This window comes from Rattus rattus, chromosome 1, assembly GCF_011064425.1.
Source record: "Rattus rattus isolate New Zealand chromosome 1, Rrattus_CSIRO_v1, whole genome shotgun sequence".
Classification (NCBI taxonomy): Eukaryota; Metazoa; Chordata; class Mammalia; order Rodentia; family Muridae; genus Rattus; species Rattus rattus.
Genome location: NC_046154.1, coordinates 41156505 through 41172959, shown reverse-complemented (window position 1 = coordinate 41172959; position 16455 = coordinate 41156505). Strand labels below are relative to the sequence as shown.

General features: G+C 44.8%; 1 protein-coding gene across 8 annotated transcripts in view; it reads right to left on the bottom strand.

Annotated features, from left to right (window-relative positions):
* Positions 1-15401, bottom strand: part of Eri3 (ERI1 exoribonuclease family member 3) — a 125531-nt gene extending 110130 nt beyond the window's left edge. For 3 of the 8 annotated variants that reach the window (XM_032900040.1, XM_032900054.1, XM_032900077.1), the window contains exons 1-3: positions 14995-15356; positions 12833-12908; positions 961-1238 (exon numbers count right to left, since the gene is read on the bottom strand). In XM_032900040.1, the coding sequence (XP_032755931.1) occupies positions 961-1238; positions 12833-12908; positions 14995-15129 (489 nt within the window). In that variant the 5' untranslated portion in view covers positions 15130-15356. The other 5 variants (XM_032900047.1, XM_032900062.1, XM_032900087.1 and 2 more) reach the window with 4 other exon arrangements.
* Between the last annotated feature and the right edge of the window lie 1054 nt (positions 15402-16455).

The following is a 16455-nucleotide window of genomic DNA, read 5'->3' as shown; positions in this document are numbered from 1 at the left end:
TTCCTTTCTAACAGACTAGCAATGGCACCTGTTCAGATCTTCTAATGCTACATAACATATTCCACTACACCAAGTATAGGAGCACACACCTATAATCCTATCACTTGGTAGGATGGCAAGTTCAAAGCCAGCCTGAGCTACAGAGTGAGTTTAAGGACATTCTATCAATACTGTGAAATACTTTATAAAGGAAAAACAAAAAATCCCCAATGTGTGGCTTAAAGCATTAAGAACCAATTGTCCTGTCACAGTTCCTGTGAGTCAGGAATGTGGTGGGTGCTTGGCTGGCTGAGGGTCTCTCCTGGGATTGAAGTCAGATATCCAATAGGGCTATGGTCATCAGAAGGCCTGGCTGAGGCTGTCAAATTCAATACCACAACCACTAATATGACTGGTAAAGTAGTGTGTTGGCTGATGGGATTACAGCCTCAGTTTCTATACATGAGTCTCTCCGCAGTACTGTTTGAGTATCCTCATAGTGTGTTAGCTGGCTCTGCCAGAGCAAATGATCCAAGGAGTGAGCAAACTATTGTTTCTTCTAACCTAGCCTGTGACCTTCATCACACTGTCTCTACTACTACATCCTATCAATGAGATAGGGTTATCTATGAGTCAAGGTAAAAGTGTTAACACCAGGAGGTAAGGTCAGGCAGGGGCTGACTACCACCATACTCCTTAGAAAGACACACAGCAATGGCAAGAGAAAAGAAAACAGAATCCAAAGGAAAGAGGAAGGCTGGAGTGCAGCATTCCAATTCCCAAAAGCTGAGGCTAGGGAGAAACAACGTATCCAGTTTTCCACAGAGACTAGACTACATAGTTCTGCCTTGCCCTAGCACACCTATAACCAATCTACTAAAAGCCAGAAGATATGAGAAAACTCTGGGTCCCAAGAAGCAAGAGTCTTCTCCCTCCCTCTTGCCCACCCAACCTTTTCTGAAGCAATGATACAACAGTTACCTGAGGATGAATCTGTGGCTTGTCGCATGTGGCCTCAAAGTCCAGCACTAAAAAGTAGTGATACCTCTGGGGAGGGAAGGGCACCATTGCCGCCATTGACGCGCCAAAGCCGTGGGCCGCCAGCTTTCTGGTGGATATGGAACAGAACTCCGGAACACCACAGGGAGAAAATAAGTGGGAGCCCAGCACTTTTCTTGCTCTTGAAAGTAAATATGAAGAAAATCGAGCTGCTCCAGTCTGTAAAGGTGCTAGCATTGAACATCCAGAGGCATCTAAAACTTAGGGAAGGAAAGTTAAAAGAAAAAGAAAACAAAACAAAAACAAAAAACAAAAAACAAAAACAGAGAGCCTGGGTTACTTCCCTCCCACTGTTGTCCTGTTCCATCCAGTCCTCAGCACTCTCCATGCAACTGAGCCACTCCCCACTGTTTCCAGGCCTTTCTCTAAATCATGGTTTTTGTTACCAAAGTTTAAGGCCCTGATACTAGCACCTGCAGTGTTATTACTACAACTGTTTCCCAGATCTTTCTCAAAGCGACACACAAAATTAGCTTCCTTTGTAAATGGAGCACTAGTTCAAAAGAGAGCCGGGAGGACTTCCTCAGTCACTTCTCAGGTGGCAACAGTTAACTTTAACCCAAAGGATTCCAAAGCAGTTTGAGGTGACCAACTGCACTATCGGTCCTAGAAGCAGACTCACGTCCCTGAACACTCTCCTCAGCTCTGATACATCATCTGCCCCTGGCTTATCTGCCTGTGACCTGGTATCTCCACATGCCCTCTAACTTCTCCCAGCAAGACAGCATGAAAGCCAGCTGATGGCGTTCTGATGATTTCCAATCCACACTGGTAAGTAGCACCCTAGGGGAACGACAGAGCACAGCTGGCAACAGCCTCAGGCGTCCTCATTTGCAGCCTTGGGCCTCACTCTCTCCTAGAGGCACTGGATAACTATGAGGCCTTTTAAATAGGAAGGGGAAAGAGAAAACCCAGATGTGGCAGTAATGGGAGTATTCCTAAAAGTCTAGTAAAGTTTTCTGAGGAACATGTACCAAAAAAAAAAAAAAAAAAAAAAGCCCTGAATTATTTTTCCTTTACATTCTCTCTTTAAATTCGCACATATCTGGCCTCCGCTGAGGGCTAACTAAATAGAAAACTCAAAGCCTATGTTTTACTGACAAATAACCAGATCTGTGAGAGAGGGTAACAAGGCAGCAATGTAGAAACATGTCCTTCCCCGCATTAAACTCAATATGAAGTTTTCCTCAACTTTAGTTCTCAAACAAGAAATCTCATCATTCCATACACAAACTGCCATCAGTCTATGCTTCCTAATGCCACATTCCAGCACAGCCAAAGGCTTGCCTCTGACTAGCTATACTAGTAGACACTGTCTCCCCACGTAGGATAGGAGGACAGCACCCTGTGACGCACACTCCGGTACAATGAGGTTACTGTCACCTGAACAAAAGAGTATAATGCCAAGGATGACTTCTCTTCCCAGCTCTCTCCTGACTCACTGAAAACCACGACCACTTGCCTGAGTACCTTAGGATACACACTAGTGTGACTCCTGTGTATTCTGTATTGAAACATGAAATGTCTTAGAATTACCTGAAGACTGAAAAGGATTCTTTCATGGCTCCTACACAAGCCCAGCACTTGTTTTTACCATTGCTTTACAGCCTACCCCAAACCTCAAAAGTCCAAGGCAACAAAAAGGCAAGCTTGAGTTCACTATGTAATCGTTTGCAAAAGCAAAAGGAACAATGTCCCTTTGAAAACCAGAATCCCAAAATAAACCCATTCTATCACTCACTTATCAATAGTACAGGAAAACTTCAGTGGTAAGATGATAATGGCTCTGTTATCCATTCTCGTTTAGAAGCAAAGTCCTTCTGGACCTTCGACCTCCTCTAGCCAGTTGAGCCAGGTAGAAAGACTTTTGAAACTCTTAATGTGTCTATAGTATACATAGTATATAACTCAACTAGAGTCTGCCTGCCATATACAACAAGCAACTGTCTTGACTAACAAGGACTTCCTGTTTGTGTTCTGACTTCAGCACTTGGCCATGGCACCATGGCACCATGGCACCATGAGCATGCTCTATTTTTCAATTACGTGCCTATATAATGACAGTAATAATACTATCTACTTCTAAAGTGAGAATGGAATGAGAGCAGAGGTAAAAACATCAAGGGCAGTCAGTGTCTAGTGCATAATGACTCAGAGAGTCACTAGCTTATCATCACAACTGTGAAACTGGCTCTTCCTTCAGTGAACAAGGCTTACAGAGTTGTCTTCTACATTCCTATAATTCTCTAGACCTCCCAAAGGGCAAAACAGACATATCCTATTACGTCCTTCCTTGGACAACACACTGATAGCTAGAGGGCCTCCTTGCTTACAGGCTTGGTTTTCCCACCTGACTTCATACACATCAGAAGAACCGCTTGGAAGAAGTCTTAAGAATAGACATTAGGGCCTGGAGAGATGGTTCAGCATCCGAGTACAGGCTGCTCTTCCAGAGCACCTGAGTTTGATTCCCAGCATCCACACAGTAGCTCACAACCATCTGTAGCTCCAATCCCAGGAGATTGGATGTCATCTGGCCTCTGCAGACACTGCATGCACATGGTGCACAGACATACATGCAGGCAAGCAAAACACACACACACACACACACACACACACACACACACACACACACACACACATATATGAACAGACATTAGGATTTCAGGCCTCCACATATGAATACTAACTGGGTTCCATACTGCTCTAACAACCAAAGCCAGATTAAGTCACAGGACGGTAGGTAATGCTTTCTCATCTTTTTGTAAAACCTCAACTCTAAAACCTTAGCTAGAGGAAAGAAAAACAAATATCTGCACCATTTGGAGTTGGGAGAAGCAGAAGGGTCTGAGATGAAGGGTAAGAACGCAGGCAGGTGAGAAGGGCATCCATGCAGAAGTGGCAGGTGCACTGTGTAGACTATGTCTGAGCCTAGAGCAGCACATGCCAAAGGAACTGAGTAAGATTCATGGGCAAGACAAAAAGGGCTCTCCTTAGAGAGGGGTAAAGGGCCAGTAACAACTGCAGCTACATACAAAAAGGATAAGCAGACAAAAAGGTAACAGAAACCAGGGTTTCCACAAAAAAGAAAAGAAAATCTTTGGTGTTGTTTTAGACTGGACAGTAAGAATCATGATTTCTGGTATAGACATGGTGGATATGGATATACAATGTAGCTGTACATAGAAGTATGATTACACAGAGGGGGAGGGAGGGAGAGGGGGAGGCGGGAAGAGAGAGAGAGGGGGAGAGAGAGAACGAGCTAAGGATGAGCACAGCAATGAGCACACCTCACACACCAGTGCCTTCCAAATACCACTGTCCACTAAAAGAACCATTCTCCTTGGAGAAATGCTAAGAAAAGTACAAGATGAGCCTAAGATATCCTACAAGAAAGGAAGGAATTCTCAAAGAATAGCAGAAACAAATCAAAAGGACTCGAAAGCCACCTTGAGGGGACTCCTGCTGGCCAAAAGAAGATGGTGGTAAATGACAGTGCAATGTCTAAGCTTGGAGACCACAAGTCCATAAAGATTCAATATACAACTAAAATCTACAGAGGGATATAAAAATGATTTCAATGTATTTCTCCATAGATCCCTTATTAGTTACTGCAGGAAGTAATTTTAAAATGGAAAAGATGAGCCAACATCATCTTACACAGCTGGTCAAAAATAAGCATTCCTGCTAGATGTGGCGGCACACACCTGTAATACCAGCACTCAGGAGGCGGAGACAGGAACACGAGGCCAGCCTGGTCTATACAGTGAGCTCCAGGTCAACAAGGGCTACACGGTAAGACCCTTGTACCCCATCCCAAAAAAGGATCAATAATGGGAAAATCAAGAATCATGCCACTTGACAGGCATGAATCATTTTTGATATTCCTGCTGAAGAGGCATAATATGAGCCCACCTGTAAGGAAGTACTAGACAAACCTAACAGAGGAACATTCCACACAATAACCAGTCCATAGTCTTCAAAAGTATCCAAGTCGTGAATGTCAAGGGAAATTTATCAGGAAAAGTCTAAAAGAGACTACAGATTTGATAACTAAATACGACCCACAATTATCACCAACCCCCTTTTGCTACAAAGAACATTCCTGGGACAATTAGCAAAACTTGAGTGGGATCTGTAAACTAGAGAGAGGTTAACATATCCATGTTAACTGTCTGATTTTGATAGTTATATTGTAGTTAGGTAAGAAAAGTCCTGTTTATAGAAAATATACATCAAGTATCCTTAATAATGAGACATTAGTTCAGGAATTTAATCTTCAAATGGTTCAGAAAAGAAAGCATTGTATTGCACTTCCAATTTTTATGTAAATTTAGGTTGTTTCCAACTTTTTGTTTTTTAAAATACTTTTAAAAAGCCTGTGCAAGGCTAAGAGTATAGCTCTGTGGTAGGGTACTTGCCTACCATGCAGAAGGCCCTGGGTTCAATCCCTAGCACAGTAAATTAAATAAAATCCATGTGCAATGTAACTTTAAAAACTGAATATGAGACATATTCTAAAAGGAAGGAAGGAAGGAAGGGAGGAGGGAGGGAGGGAGGGAGGGAGGGAGGGAGGGAGGAAGGAAGAAAGAAGGAAGGAAGGAAGGAAGGGAGGAAGGAAGGGGCTGCTCTCACAGCATCACATCTCAGCCACAATGCTGGAGTCCCAACTGGAAAAGCCCTTTAACTCTCATTCTGAACTTACACAGCCCCACTGCCCGCCCAGACTCTCAGAAACATCCCCTTAGCTCCTGCGACTGCATCCAGCCTGTTCTTGGGTCTGCTAGCAACTTGAGGATTTTTCATCGATGTCTTTATACTTTAATTACAAGTGTGCGGAATTTAAGTCTATAGCTCCAACATCAACTAGGATTTTGGTATCTGGTCAAGGGGAAGAACTCAAAAGAATTTATGATTCTCTGTATTTTTAATTAGAGACCAAAATTTATTCACATTTAGCCTCAAACATCTTTTCTGTATGGTAAATTTAAAAGTAGTAAGCAGGCTATAGCAAAAGAAAAAATGGATGACTTTCATCTCAAAATGAAGGGCTAGCTCCCCAATGGGGACAGGAGGGGTAAGCAGGGACTGCCCTGAGGCCAGCCCGATTTGGAGAAACAGGCCTGCGGCACAGCCCCTGGAGGATGGTCTCTGTGCAGAGTATTTACACAACAGACACCAATGGTTCCTCTGCAGCCATTACTGTCTATCAGGTAAATAACACATGTGCCAAGACACACATTTAATGAGGGAAATAATATGCCTTTATAAAAAGACTCAATCTGTATTTACCTGAGAGACCAAAGAAGCACCAAATCACCAGATTAGTGGAACCACAGAGGAGTCGTTCTGGTGTCTTGGGTAAATAGACATTTTATAGCCTCCATTACTGGAAAGCGAAAGGAGGGAGGGAGGAGGTCATCCTTCAACATCCACATACTGGCCTGGGGAGCTTCAGAGATAGGACAAGCAGAGAAGCCATCAGAAAACATGTGGTCTCCTACCATCCCACTTCCCCAGCCACATACACTTGAAATCTCTGGGAGCACATAGGTCAACGCCATCTCTAGACCCACAGCACACCGCTAGCACCAGACTGAGAGACAGAACTACATCCCAAAGAAATTCCAACTGACTCAAGACCCTGGACCACCATGCTTTAGTTTCCCCATCCTGGGAAAAGACCCTTGTCCTAAACGATCTTAGCAATTATACTCAAATACCTGAGTCAGAGAAACAACAAAGACACCTGTCTGGAACCTATTTGGTCCCAGGTTTTGACTTAGGCAGCTAAAATTAGCCTGGGAAACATGTAAATAAACTGCATGCCTTCAAAAGTCATACTATTCAATCAAATGAATAGTCTTTACTGTCGCAGTACTTGTATGAAAATCACAGTCAAAAAGGAAGAAAACTTTAATAGGCAGACACAGGCCAGCCAGCCAGGGAGAAGCCCAGGAAGAGGAAAGACTACCTACACTCAGTAGACAAGAAAGATAAAATAGCCAGGCATGATGGTACATAACCTTCATCTCAGCTGGCAGGAGGGAGAGGCAGACAGATCTCTGTGAGCTGGAGGTTAGCCACATGGTGAGACCCTGTCCCAGACCAAAAAAAAAAAAAAGAATGGAGAAAGGGAGGGAAGAGGAGAGAGGAAGAGAAATAACAGAACCCAAGTCTCCAACTCCAACAGCACTGCTCACTCCAATGCAAGAAGCAGGCTTCACACTCATCTCTAAGCTTTTCTCCACTACCACAAGAGACAAGAACCCAAGTGCTCTGGCTGGCTTGCTAAAGGATACATGTTTATATAGAAGCCAAAAATTCCTGGCAACTTCAACAGTTTTTGATTGGTCCAGAGTGGGAAGGAAGCAGCAGGAACTCTAATAGGGTCCTTGTTTCAATAAAATACTCTCTTCTCTGTACCGTATCTCTGCCCTGGCCTACTGCTTCCGGGCAGAGCTCTCTGACATCAGAAAGACCTCTCAAACCGCCAGCAGTGCTAAAGTCACCAAAAGCTGTCAGGAACACAAATTCTGATACATCAATCAATCCACATCAGTAGCTCAAGGCGACCAAAAAAGCAATTCTTGAGGATCTGCCTGCTGTTTGCTAAACTACCAGCCATTCCCACTCACAAACTCCTTCTGGAAGCCAAAGTCCCGTAGCCCAGATAGCTCTTCACGACAAACCTTCCTTCCTAATCAACAAAGCTAGGAAATGAGGAAATAAGGCTTCCCCTGCCCCCTTTGTAGATGCATATACGCAACAGCGTTATCCAAATCCTTCCATTCTAGATAGTAAGCTAGTGTTGAAGCAGGATCAGGACAGCATAGTTACTAAAATGCTGGCGTTGGACAAACCTGTATTTGAGCCCTAACTCTACTACACATTCTTATGAATATTACCTGTATCTTTTCTCATTCAAGTCAACCACCCACTGTATACAGTGTTCTGCATACTAGCATATGCTCAATCAAAGAGAGTCACTATTGTCAACACATGACAAAGAGGAAAGGAAAATGCCTTTCCGAAAACCTATTACAGGCCAGGCACTATGCTGATAAGTTACATCTTTTACCTCGTCTAATCCTCTAACAATCAAGCAAAACAGTAACCATATTCCCGTCTCACACATGAGAAACTGAGGCATTCAATTTTTTGTGGACTCTACTTTCCTCTTCTGTGTCCAATAGGTCTTACTTCTCTACTCGATTGATTTCACTATTTTACAGGACTAATTCATATTGACTTCAATTCTTCTTTTGAAGTATGATTTTTAAGCAAAAATAACCTTAAGCAATAATAAAATCTAAACCATCCAGGTATAATTTTATTCATATATATGGAGAGAGAGGGAGAGAGAGAGAGAGAGAGAGAGAGAGAGAGAGAGAGAGAGAGAGACTGACTTTTTCTACTTGACCTTGAGCACAAAGCACCATGGGTTAGAATCACTGCAGTGTAGTGCACAGACCTCAAAGCCTCTTCCCATGTAGAAGCAGCATGACTGGCAGAAGCTTGACTCTTCCCCTTACAGAGTGAGATGCTCTGAAGAGGTGGAGAAACAGACAGCTCTTGCTCAGGTCCCTAGATGTGGCATTTCTTCCTACAAAGCTGGGCCTTGGCAAATGCTGCTCCCTCTATGTTGGAAAAGAACTGCAATTTTTCACCAGCAAATTAGCACTTTCTTTAAAGCCCAGCTAAACCCCACCCTTCTCGTAGATCTCTGATTCTTCATGATAAAGTTAATGGCGTCCATGTGACCCAGTAGCACAGTTTATTCAATTTCATGACTCATCTTCTCACTAGTTGGTGACACATTAACTGTCTCTTTTGCTACTAACAATTTTCAGACTTATGGGGAAAGATGGAGAGCAGCCACAGAGGCACACCTGTGCACCAAAAGGAGGCATCCATGCATGCATAAAAAGCAGACTTTCTAACTATTTTCTCGTCAAGTGCTTTTTTTGCATTTTAAAATTTCACACAGCTTGAAAGAGGAGCCTAGAGTTTTAATCTAAATGGCACATGAGTTTTGGAAATCTGAGAAACACAGTTGGTTTCTTAAAAGCAACAACTATATTTTATTCACTTCTTTACTCCCAGCACAGAGCCAGGCACAATTAAGAAAGTAAAGACTTGCTAAACAAATTAATATGCACAAAGCCATGATGCCAACTACTCTACAAGTAGAATATGCTAGAACAGAGAAACCAAAGCACACCAAACAGCTAGCTAGCTTCCCTCATCCCTTCTTTCCTTTTCTGCCCTTCTCAGAAGTGGGGGCAGGGGAGGGGGAGGGGAAAGAGGGGGAGAGAAGGAAAGGGGGGAGGAAGGAGGGAGGGAAATATATAAAAAGGGGGGTAGGGGGAGAGGGGGAGGGAGAGAGGAAGAATGAATATTGCTTTGGTGCGGGAATACTATTAAAAGGATTAATTTAGGGACCAGTGTTTGGACTGTCACATCCAATCACTGCACACAGATCTACAGCTTCCCAAATCAGGCTCATGCAGAAAGGAATCAATCGCAAGGACACAGAGGGTCTGAACAGGCATACTAATGGCCTCCTGAGGTGCCAGCGGCCAGCTCTGACACTCCCATAAATTATCCGCCTTTTGATTTTACCTGTAGCTGTGGGGCACAAGGCACAATTTTAAACATATCAAAGCAATCCCTCCTAACCCAAGCTTCCCCAAGGAATGTCCCCCAAAGGAGGAAGACGCTAAAAACAACAACCCAAAGGGAATCTGCTTCCCAAAAGGTCTAGTCCTCAAAATCATCTAATAAAACCCAACAGAACCAAAGAGACAAAGCAGGACTCAGCCAAGCAGACATGGTGGGGTACGCACCTCTCACTCAAGGGAAGAGAATCACAACAGTCAACTACACAAGTCCATCTGGAGGCGAGCCTGCAGCTTCAACAGTGCCTTACTGACGCTGTGACCCTGGGCGACGCAACTTAACCTTCTTTGGCCCCAGTTTCCTCACTTGGTAGCAAGGAAGACAGAGTGGAGCACATGTCCCACTTCCCATCATGGGAGGAAAGAGTAGAGGAGCCTTCCATGAATGTAGGGCAGTAACGTGACAACACTAAGAAATGACCCCAGGAGTCAGGCTAGCAGAAAGGGTGCATCTGTACTGGGAAGCTGCTTACTCTGCTCATATTTCTGATGGTGTGGGGCCTATGAAATTCCTACTATGTGCACATTTTCCACAATAAAAAATGTGTCTTGGGGATGGAGAGATGGCTCAGTGGTTAAGAGCACTGTCTGCTCTTCCAGAGTCCTGAGTTCAATTCCCAGCAACCACATGGTGGCTCACAACCATCTGTAATGGGATCTGATGCCCTCTTCTGGCATGCAGGTGTACATGCAAATAGGGCACTCATGTATAAAATAAAATCCTAAAAAAAATTTTTTTAAATGTGTCTTGCTTAAGTTGTAACTGTGTCCTGTAGGCCAACTAAGCTTTCACCATATGGACACAATGAAAAGTTGGGCTCAGAGTTTATGAAGACAAAAAACATATCACCCAACTACTTCCTGCTCTGTTCAGAAACGTAGAGGTAGCACCTGCCTTTAATCCTAACACTTGGAAGGCAAAGGCAGATCTCTGAGCTCCAGGCTGACCTGGTCTACATAGAGTGTTTCAGACCAGCCACAGTGACAGCCTGTCTAAAACTTAAAACAACCAACCACCACCAGCACCTCAACAATAAGACAGTATCAATACACTGCTAAGAGTTTTATCACTGTTGAAGCTTTAAAAGTCTTCAATGCTTTTAAATCCCACTATCTCCATTTTAGACAGCAAACTGAAGCCCAGAGAGGTAAGTCACTTGTCTGAGATCATTAGAAATCTGTAGGCTTCCCTCCATCACTGCAAATACATTAGGGTTTATAAGAAGAGGAAGAAAGAAGGAAAGGACAGAGTGGGATTCTCAGCTTTAAACTTTTCACACTCAACCAAAACTTTATTGGGCCCTCTGCTTGAGACACACCATCACACTGATCAGGCAGACTTTTACAAAATCAGGCATGGGTTATCAGTACGCTACAGTCAAGGAAAGAAGAAACTAAGTAGGACAAATAGAATGAGGACCACACCTTGACAACCTAGGAACATGGGCCAGTTGCTGTATACACAGCCAGTTCCTAGCTAATAAGCTAGGAGCCTTAAAACGAAGATCCCTTCAAGGGCTGCATTCAGTCCATCCCTCCTTCATAGAGCATAGTCCACTGTATGCCCACTCTCTCCCTTTATCTTTTTGCCTTCCAATCCACTCTTCACACTATCACAACAAGCTTTCTACAACACAAACCTCATAATTACAATCTTTTATTTTCCCCTTTTATCTCCGCTTTGTTATGTAGCACCGGCTGGCCTTGAATTAGCCACTCTCCTGCTTTAGCCTCCCACCTACAGAAGGATGCCACCACCCTGAGCTGCTTACAATCTTTTAACGGTTTCCTACTGTTCTGATCCAGATAGACAAACCATGGTCCATGAACCAAATTCAGATGCCACCTGCTTTTATAAATACACTTTTTTACTAGAATACAATCATGTTCACCTTCACAGATCCAAAGCTGCTGAAATGCTCATTACAAGCTGTACAGATGTAAGTCACAAACCTTTGTTTGAGTGAAGTGTTTAGCCTGTCCTAGAAAAGCTTGCTAACCTGTAGTCTTTCACCCCTCCGCCTGCCCATTCTCACTCCACCGGCTGACTGGACTTTCTAAGGCCCTCACCTCTGCGCACTGCTCCTGCTTCACTGCCCCCTGCCTTTTAACCACCCTGACCTGCCTCACACTTACCAAAGCTGACACTTCATCCCTCCTGTGTATTTACTTCTAGGTAAGGGGTGGATTCCTGAGAAGCCACCTCAGGGTCGGAAAGCTCACGGTAAGAACCGTGCAGTCTCAGAGGACTCGGTCCCTTGCTGCAGCCCTCATAGGTGCACCATCACTGCTGCACGGCTGAGGGTCTCACCCCTGGATCAGAAAGCTGTGGCTATCACAGGCAGTCTGCTTTCCCACCTTAATCCTAGCAGCCAGCAGTGTCGAGGCCTCAGTCAGTGAACAAACAACTTCCAAGTCCCTGGATATCAACCATCAAAGGCCCGCCTTTTTAGTCAGTCTAGGTGGAGGTAGGTGGGGACCAATCAGTCACTCAACGGTGACACAACTCAAACCCAAATCTGAAAGGTTTTGGTCAAATATATCACAAGAGGGACATGAGAGGTGGTCTTCCTGTTGAATTAAGATGAGTATTTCTCAGAATATAGGGCTCTCCCAGCCCTACTCAATAACCCTAAAGGCAAGGTACTCACTCATGAGGTGTCCATTAAAAAAATCATGGCTGAGCATGGTAGTCCATGCTTATCATCCCAGTCACTAGGTAGAGCCTGACGCAGGAGGGCTGCCAGTCTGAGGCCAGTCTGGTCAATTTAATTAAGATCAAACATAAGTGAGGGGGAAAAAGAAAAAGAAAAGACTTAAGAATATTGTTCAGTGCTGGCATGCTTGCCTACTGTGTTGCAAGGTCCTGGGTTCATTCCCCAGTACTAAGGAGGGGAAAAAAAAAAAAGCAAATCATGACAGAACTGAAGAGTCTAGAACACTCATCTTCTCCAACTCTTTCTCTAAAGATTTTGGTCAACTTGTTTCACTAAGTTTGAGCATATGCTACCTACCATACCAGAAGCTACAAGAAAATACACTCTGCACCAGCCCCCATCCCATGCCCACCAAACCCAATCTGTCAGACACTGATCATGCAACAGGGTTCTCACCTCTCCTTACTTCGAAGATGCCAAGACTGGCAGCTGGAGATGCTGACGGGTCTGTGAGAGCTGGAAAGCCCCAATGCTGTGGACAAATACACATCTCTGCAACAGGTATATTTCAATTCAAAGGTTTACATACTCATCAGTGGTCACTCTTCAACTCATAAACTCAAACTTCGGGATTTAGCTATTTCTGTGGAAAGACAATGGCCCCACAGACCTTTCAGATGCTATTAACTAATATTACGTGTGTGTGTGTGTGTGTGTGTGTGTGTGTGTGTTTTCATATGAATTATGGACTTCGTGTTCTCTAGTACAGTGTTCTCCTTAAGGAAGTTTATCTTCTAGAAATACCAAATACTCATAATATGTGAGCCTCAACTAAGAATGATGGTCATGAGGGTCACTGGATAATTTCAGAATCCTATCAGAAAAGCACACAAGGCTTGTAATATTCAGAACTCAGGAACTGGGGCCAAGCCAGGACTAAAGAGAAGGGTTCATTGCCACACACCTATAGGCAGTGACTAGAATGGAAACGCACACCAGGAAACACTTTCAAAACACTTTCAAGTTTACCTCAAATTCTAAAAGAAAAATCAAGCTAATCAAACCCCAAATCAAGACATCACGGAAGCCAATCACAGGCAGCACGTGCGGGAGAGGCCAGCCAGGGTTACACACCAAGGCCATCTAAAAATAAAACATTTTAAAAAGAATCAAGCAATATCTATCATATGTATCACCTAATTCAGATGTTCTAAGGGATGAGAACTCACAGACATGACCTTGTAAGCTAGTGAAGCCTTCTGCACAAACATCTACGATTGGAACCAATATAATCCTGTCTACCATTCCACACTTAAAACCTTATTCTACCCTGATCCCCCGGGAACAGGGCACTCCCCAGTTTACCCCATCAGGGAGTAAACTTCAAAATGAAATGGAATGAAAACACTTTTACTTGGAAATTTCAAGTTGAAGGAATAAAAACACTTTTACTTGGAAATTTCAAGTTGAAGGGAGCTCTTAGCAAGCTCTGGGACCTAACTAGCTGATTATTTACAGGATCTTTGGGCAGGAATTGTTAATGAGCTTTTAATTTGGAGTGCTTAAGTTGCCAAAGTGCTCTGAGCTCCAGTGAAGCACCACGGAATCCATAAAGGAAACCTTATCAATCACTTCCCGGCAGCTCCCTTCCCCCATTCAGCACCCGCCGACAGGCAGCCAAGTGGGTTTCTAACCAAGATCACAGGCACACATTAGTGGAGTCACACTCCAAGTCACTGTTTATAAATTGGCTTTTAAATGGTGGGGGATTCAAGTATAATATACTTAAGGTCCAAGACCGAGCCCACTAAAACAAGGTATACTGTGTATGATAAAGTCAGAATAAAGCTGAATTTGATGAAGCCAGTTTTCTGGCACAAACTCTACAGTCAAAAACCGTTCGGCCAATCTCAACCTACTATAGTTAAACAGATTAGTCTTTGGCCAATGGAATTCATGTTTTGCTGTCCTTATGCTGGGAAACTGATGATGAAATGCACTAGCAAATGCATACCACAGAAATGGTCAGAGACAATTGTTGGCCCAGTCATTGCAAAATCCAGCCTGAGGGACAAACTCTGTATCTCCAGATGAGGGGCCCCATACCCAGCATCTTCCAGGTCAACATGGAGCACCTGACATTTCACAAGAACTCAACCCCAGTCATGCTTTCTTTGTTTTAAGAAAACACCTGTTGCTGGGCCATTTGCAATAAAGGCATACAAAAAGCTACCCGGGTTAAGGCTCTTTCTCCCCTCTGTCCACCATTATTACCCATAGCTTGTGACTTAAAAGGAAGTAAAATGCTAATGTGTGCCTGTGCCAAGATGCAGAGGGGGTAATCTATTGATAATTCCTTAATCTGCTTTTACTTTATCTGGTCAAACCTCTCTTCTCCAGTAATCTCAAGCCAGGCCTTTTCATCAACTCACCCAATCTCTCTTGCAAAGCCAAGCTCCCCTACCGCCCTCCCTAGCTACCCCTTCGCCAAGAGTTATAACGTGCATCCAGGGTGAGCATCAGGCCAATATCCAGGCTGCTTAAGTGTGCACGCCACGACCCACACCCCGCATGCATCAACCAAGGCCCAAGCTGGGGGCCCTCTCGATCTCACCCACCCCAGGGTGTTGCCCCCAGTTCGGGCCCATCCAGGTCCAGGGGAGCGTAAGGGGAGGGGCAGGGGGCCAGGAGACCAGCCCTCCTTCCCAAGGCCGCCCCCGCCCCCCGTCAGCTGCCGGAGAGGCTGTCGCCATGGCAACGCCCCCTCCTCCGGGCCAGCACGGCAGGCTCTCTCCAGGTGCAGGCCCCGGCGTCTCCCTCGGCCTCAGCAGGCGCTCCGGGAAGTTGACGGCAGCGGGCACGGCCCGCGCCGCCTGCGGCGCTGGCCAGGCAGAAGCAGGGCCAGCTCCGCCCGCTCCCCACAGCCCGTTCCAGGCAGCCTCAACAGCGGCAGCCAGCACCACGAGTCCACAACACACCGACTCACCTCCGCGCACTCTGACCCCGACCGACGCGGTGGACGGGCGGGCGTAGTAGCCAACCGCTGAGCCCGCCGCTAGCGCCTTTGGCCAATGAGCTGGAATAAGGCGGGGCTTCTCGTCTCCAAATGCTCTCTCTCCCGCCGACATGCGCATTAAGGTGTGTCAAGATGGTGACCGTTGGCTCTCGGCCTTGTGGGACTTGTAGTTTGGAGGAGCCACGTATTCAAAAGAGAAGGGGAGGGTCACTTCTAAACAGTGAAAGGGATTTTTCTTAAAAATAAATAAATGATAATAATAAAATAATCCGAAAACTAGAATGGCCCAGAATGACCCAGATGCTCTACTTATTTTCACCACCTTCACTGTAGGCACTCGGTGAGTATGGGCTTAGGAGACATTCTCTTTAGGCGACACTTTCTGTGATTCATTGTCAACAAGTAATCGTTATCTACTTTCTGATGCGGGCCTGAGGGAAATCTGGAAAGAAGGGAGGCGAATTCGGCTAAAAAGAAAATGCTTATATTTCTGAAGGGCCTCTTTAAGGAAGAAGCTTCTGGCTTGTGGAGGCCCTCAGAGGAACTGTCAGGGTTAACAAGGTTTCTGGTCACAGTCTCTCCAGGCAGCTGAGAAGAACTTCACCTAAAACGATGGGTGAGTGTCTCCATCTTAGCTATGCTTCTCTGGGAATCCATGGATACCACATTACGAAATGGAAAGCATCAGTCCTAAGCCACTGGTGATTTTGACAGCCTCTCAGTCAGATCCACCTTAGGAGCCATCTTCAGTTACCAAGCTCCTCCGTCTGCCACCTGCTATTTTCCCTTAAGGCAGCTAATATCAGTTCTGGACCCTGCCACCTCTGAGGTCTTAATAGAATGGTTCCTGTGGCTGGAAATGCCTGTAATCCCCATATCAGAGAATGCCTCCTTTAATCTCATGCACATAATGGGTTAGACGGTTCTACTGTAAACCTCCAGAACTGATCACAGTGCTTTACAATTGTCTTGTCCCCTTGTCATCTCTCTCCCAAGGAATTGAAACTCGTTTAAGCTAGGTATTATTTCCATATTGTTCATGCTGCATGGCTTACACCCAGTA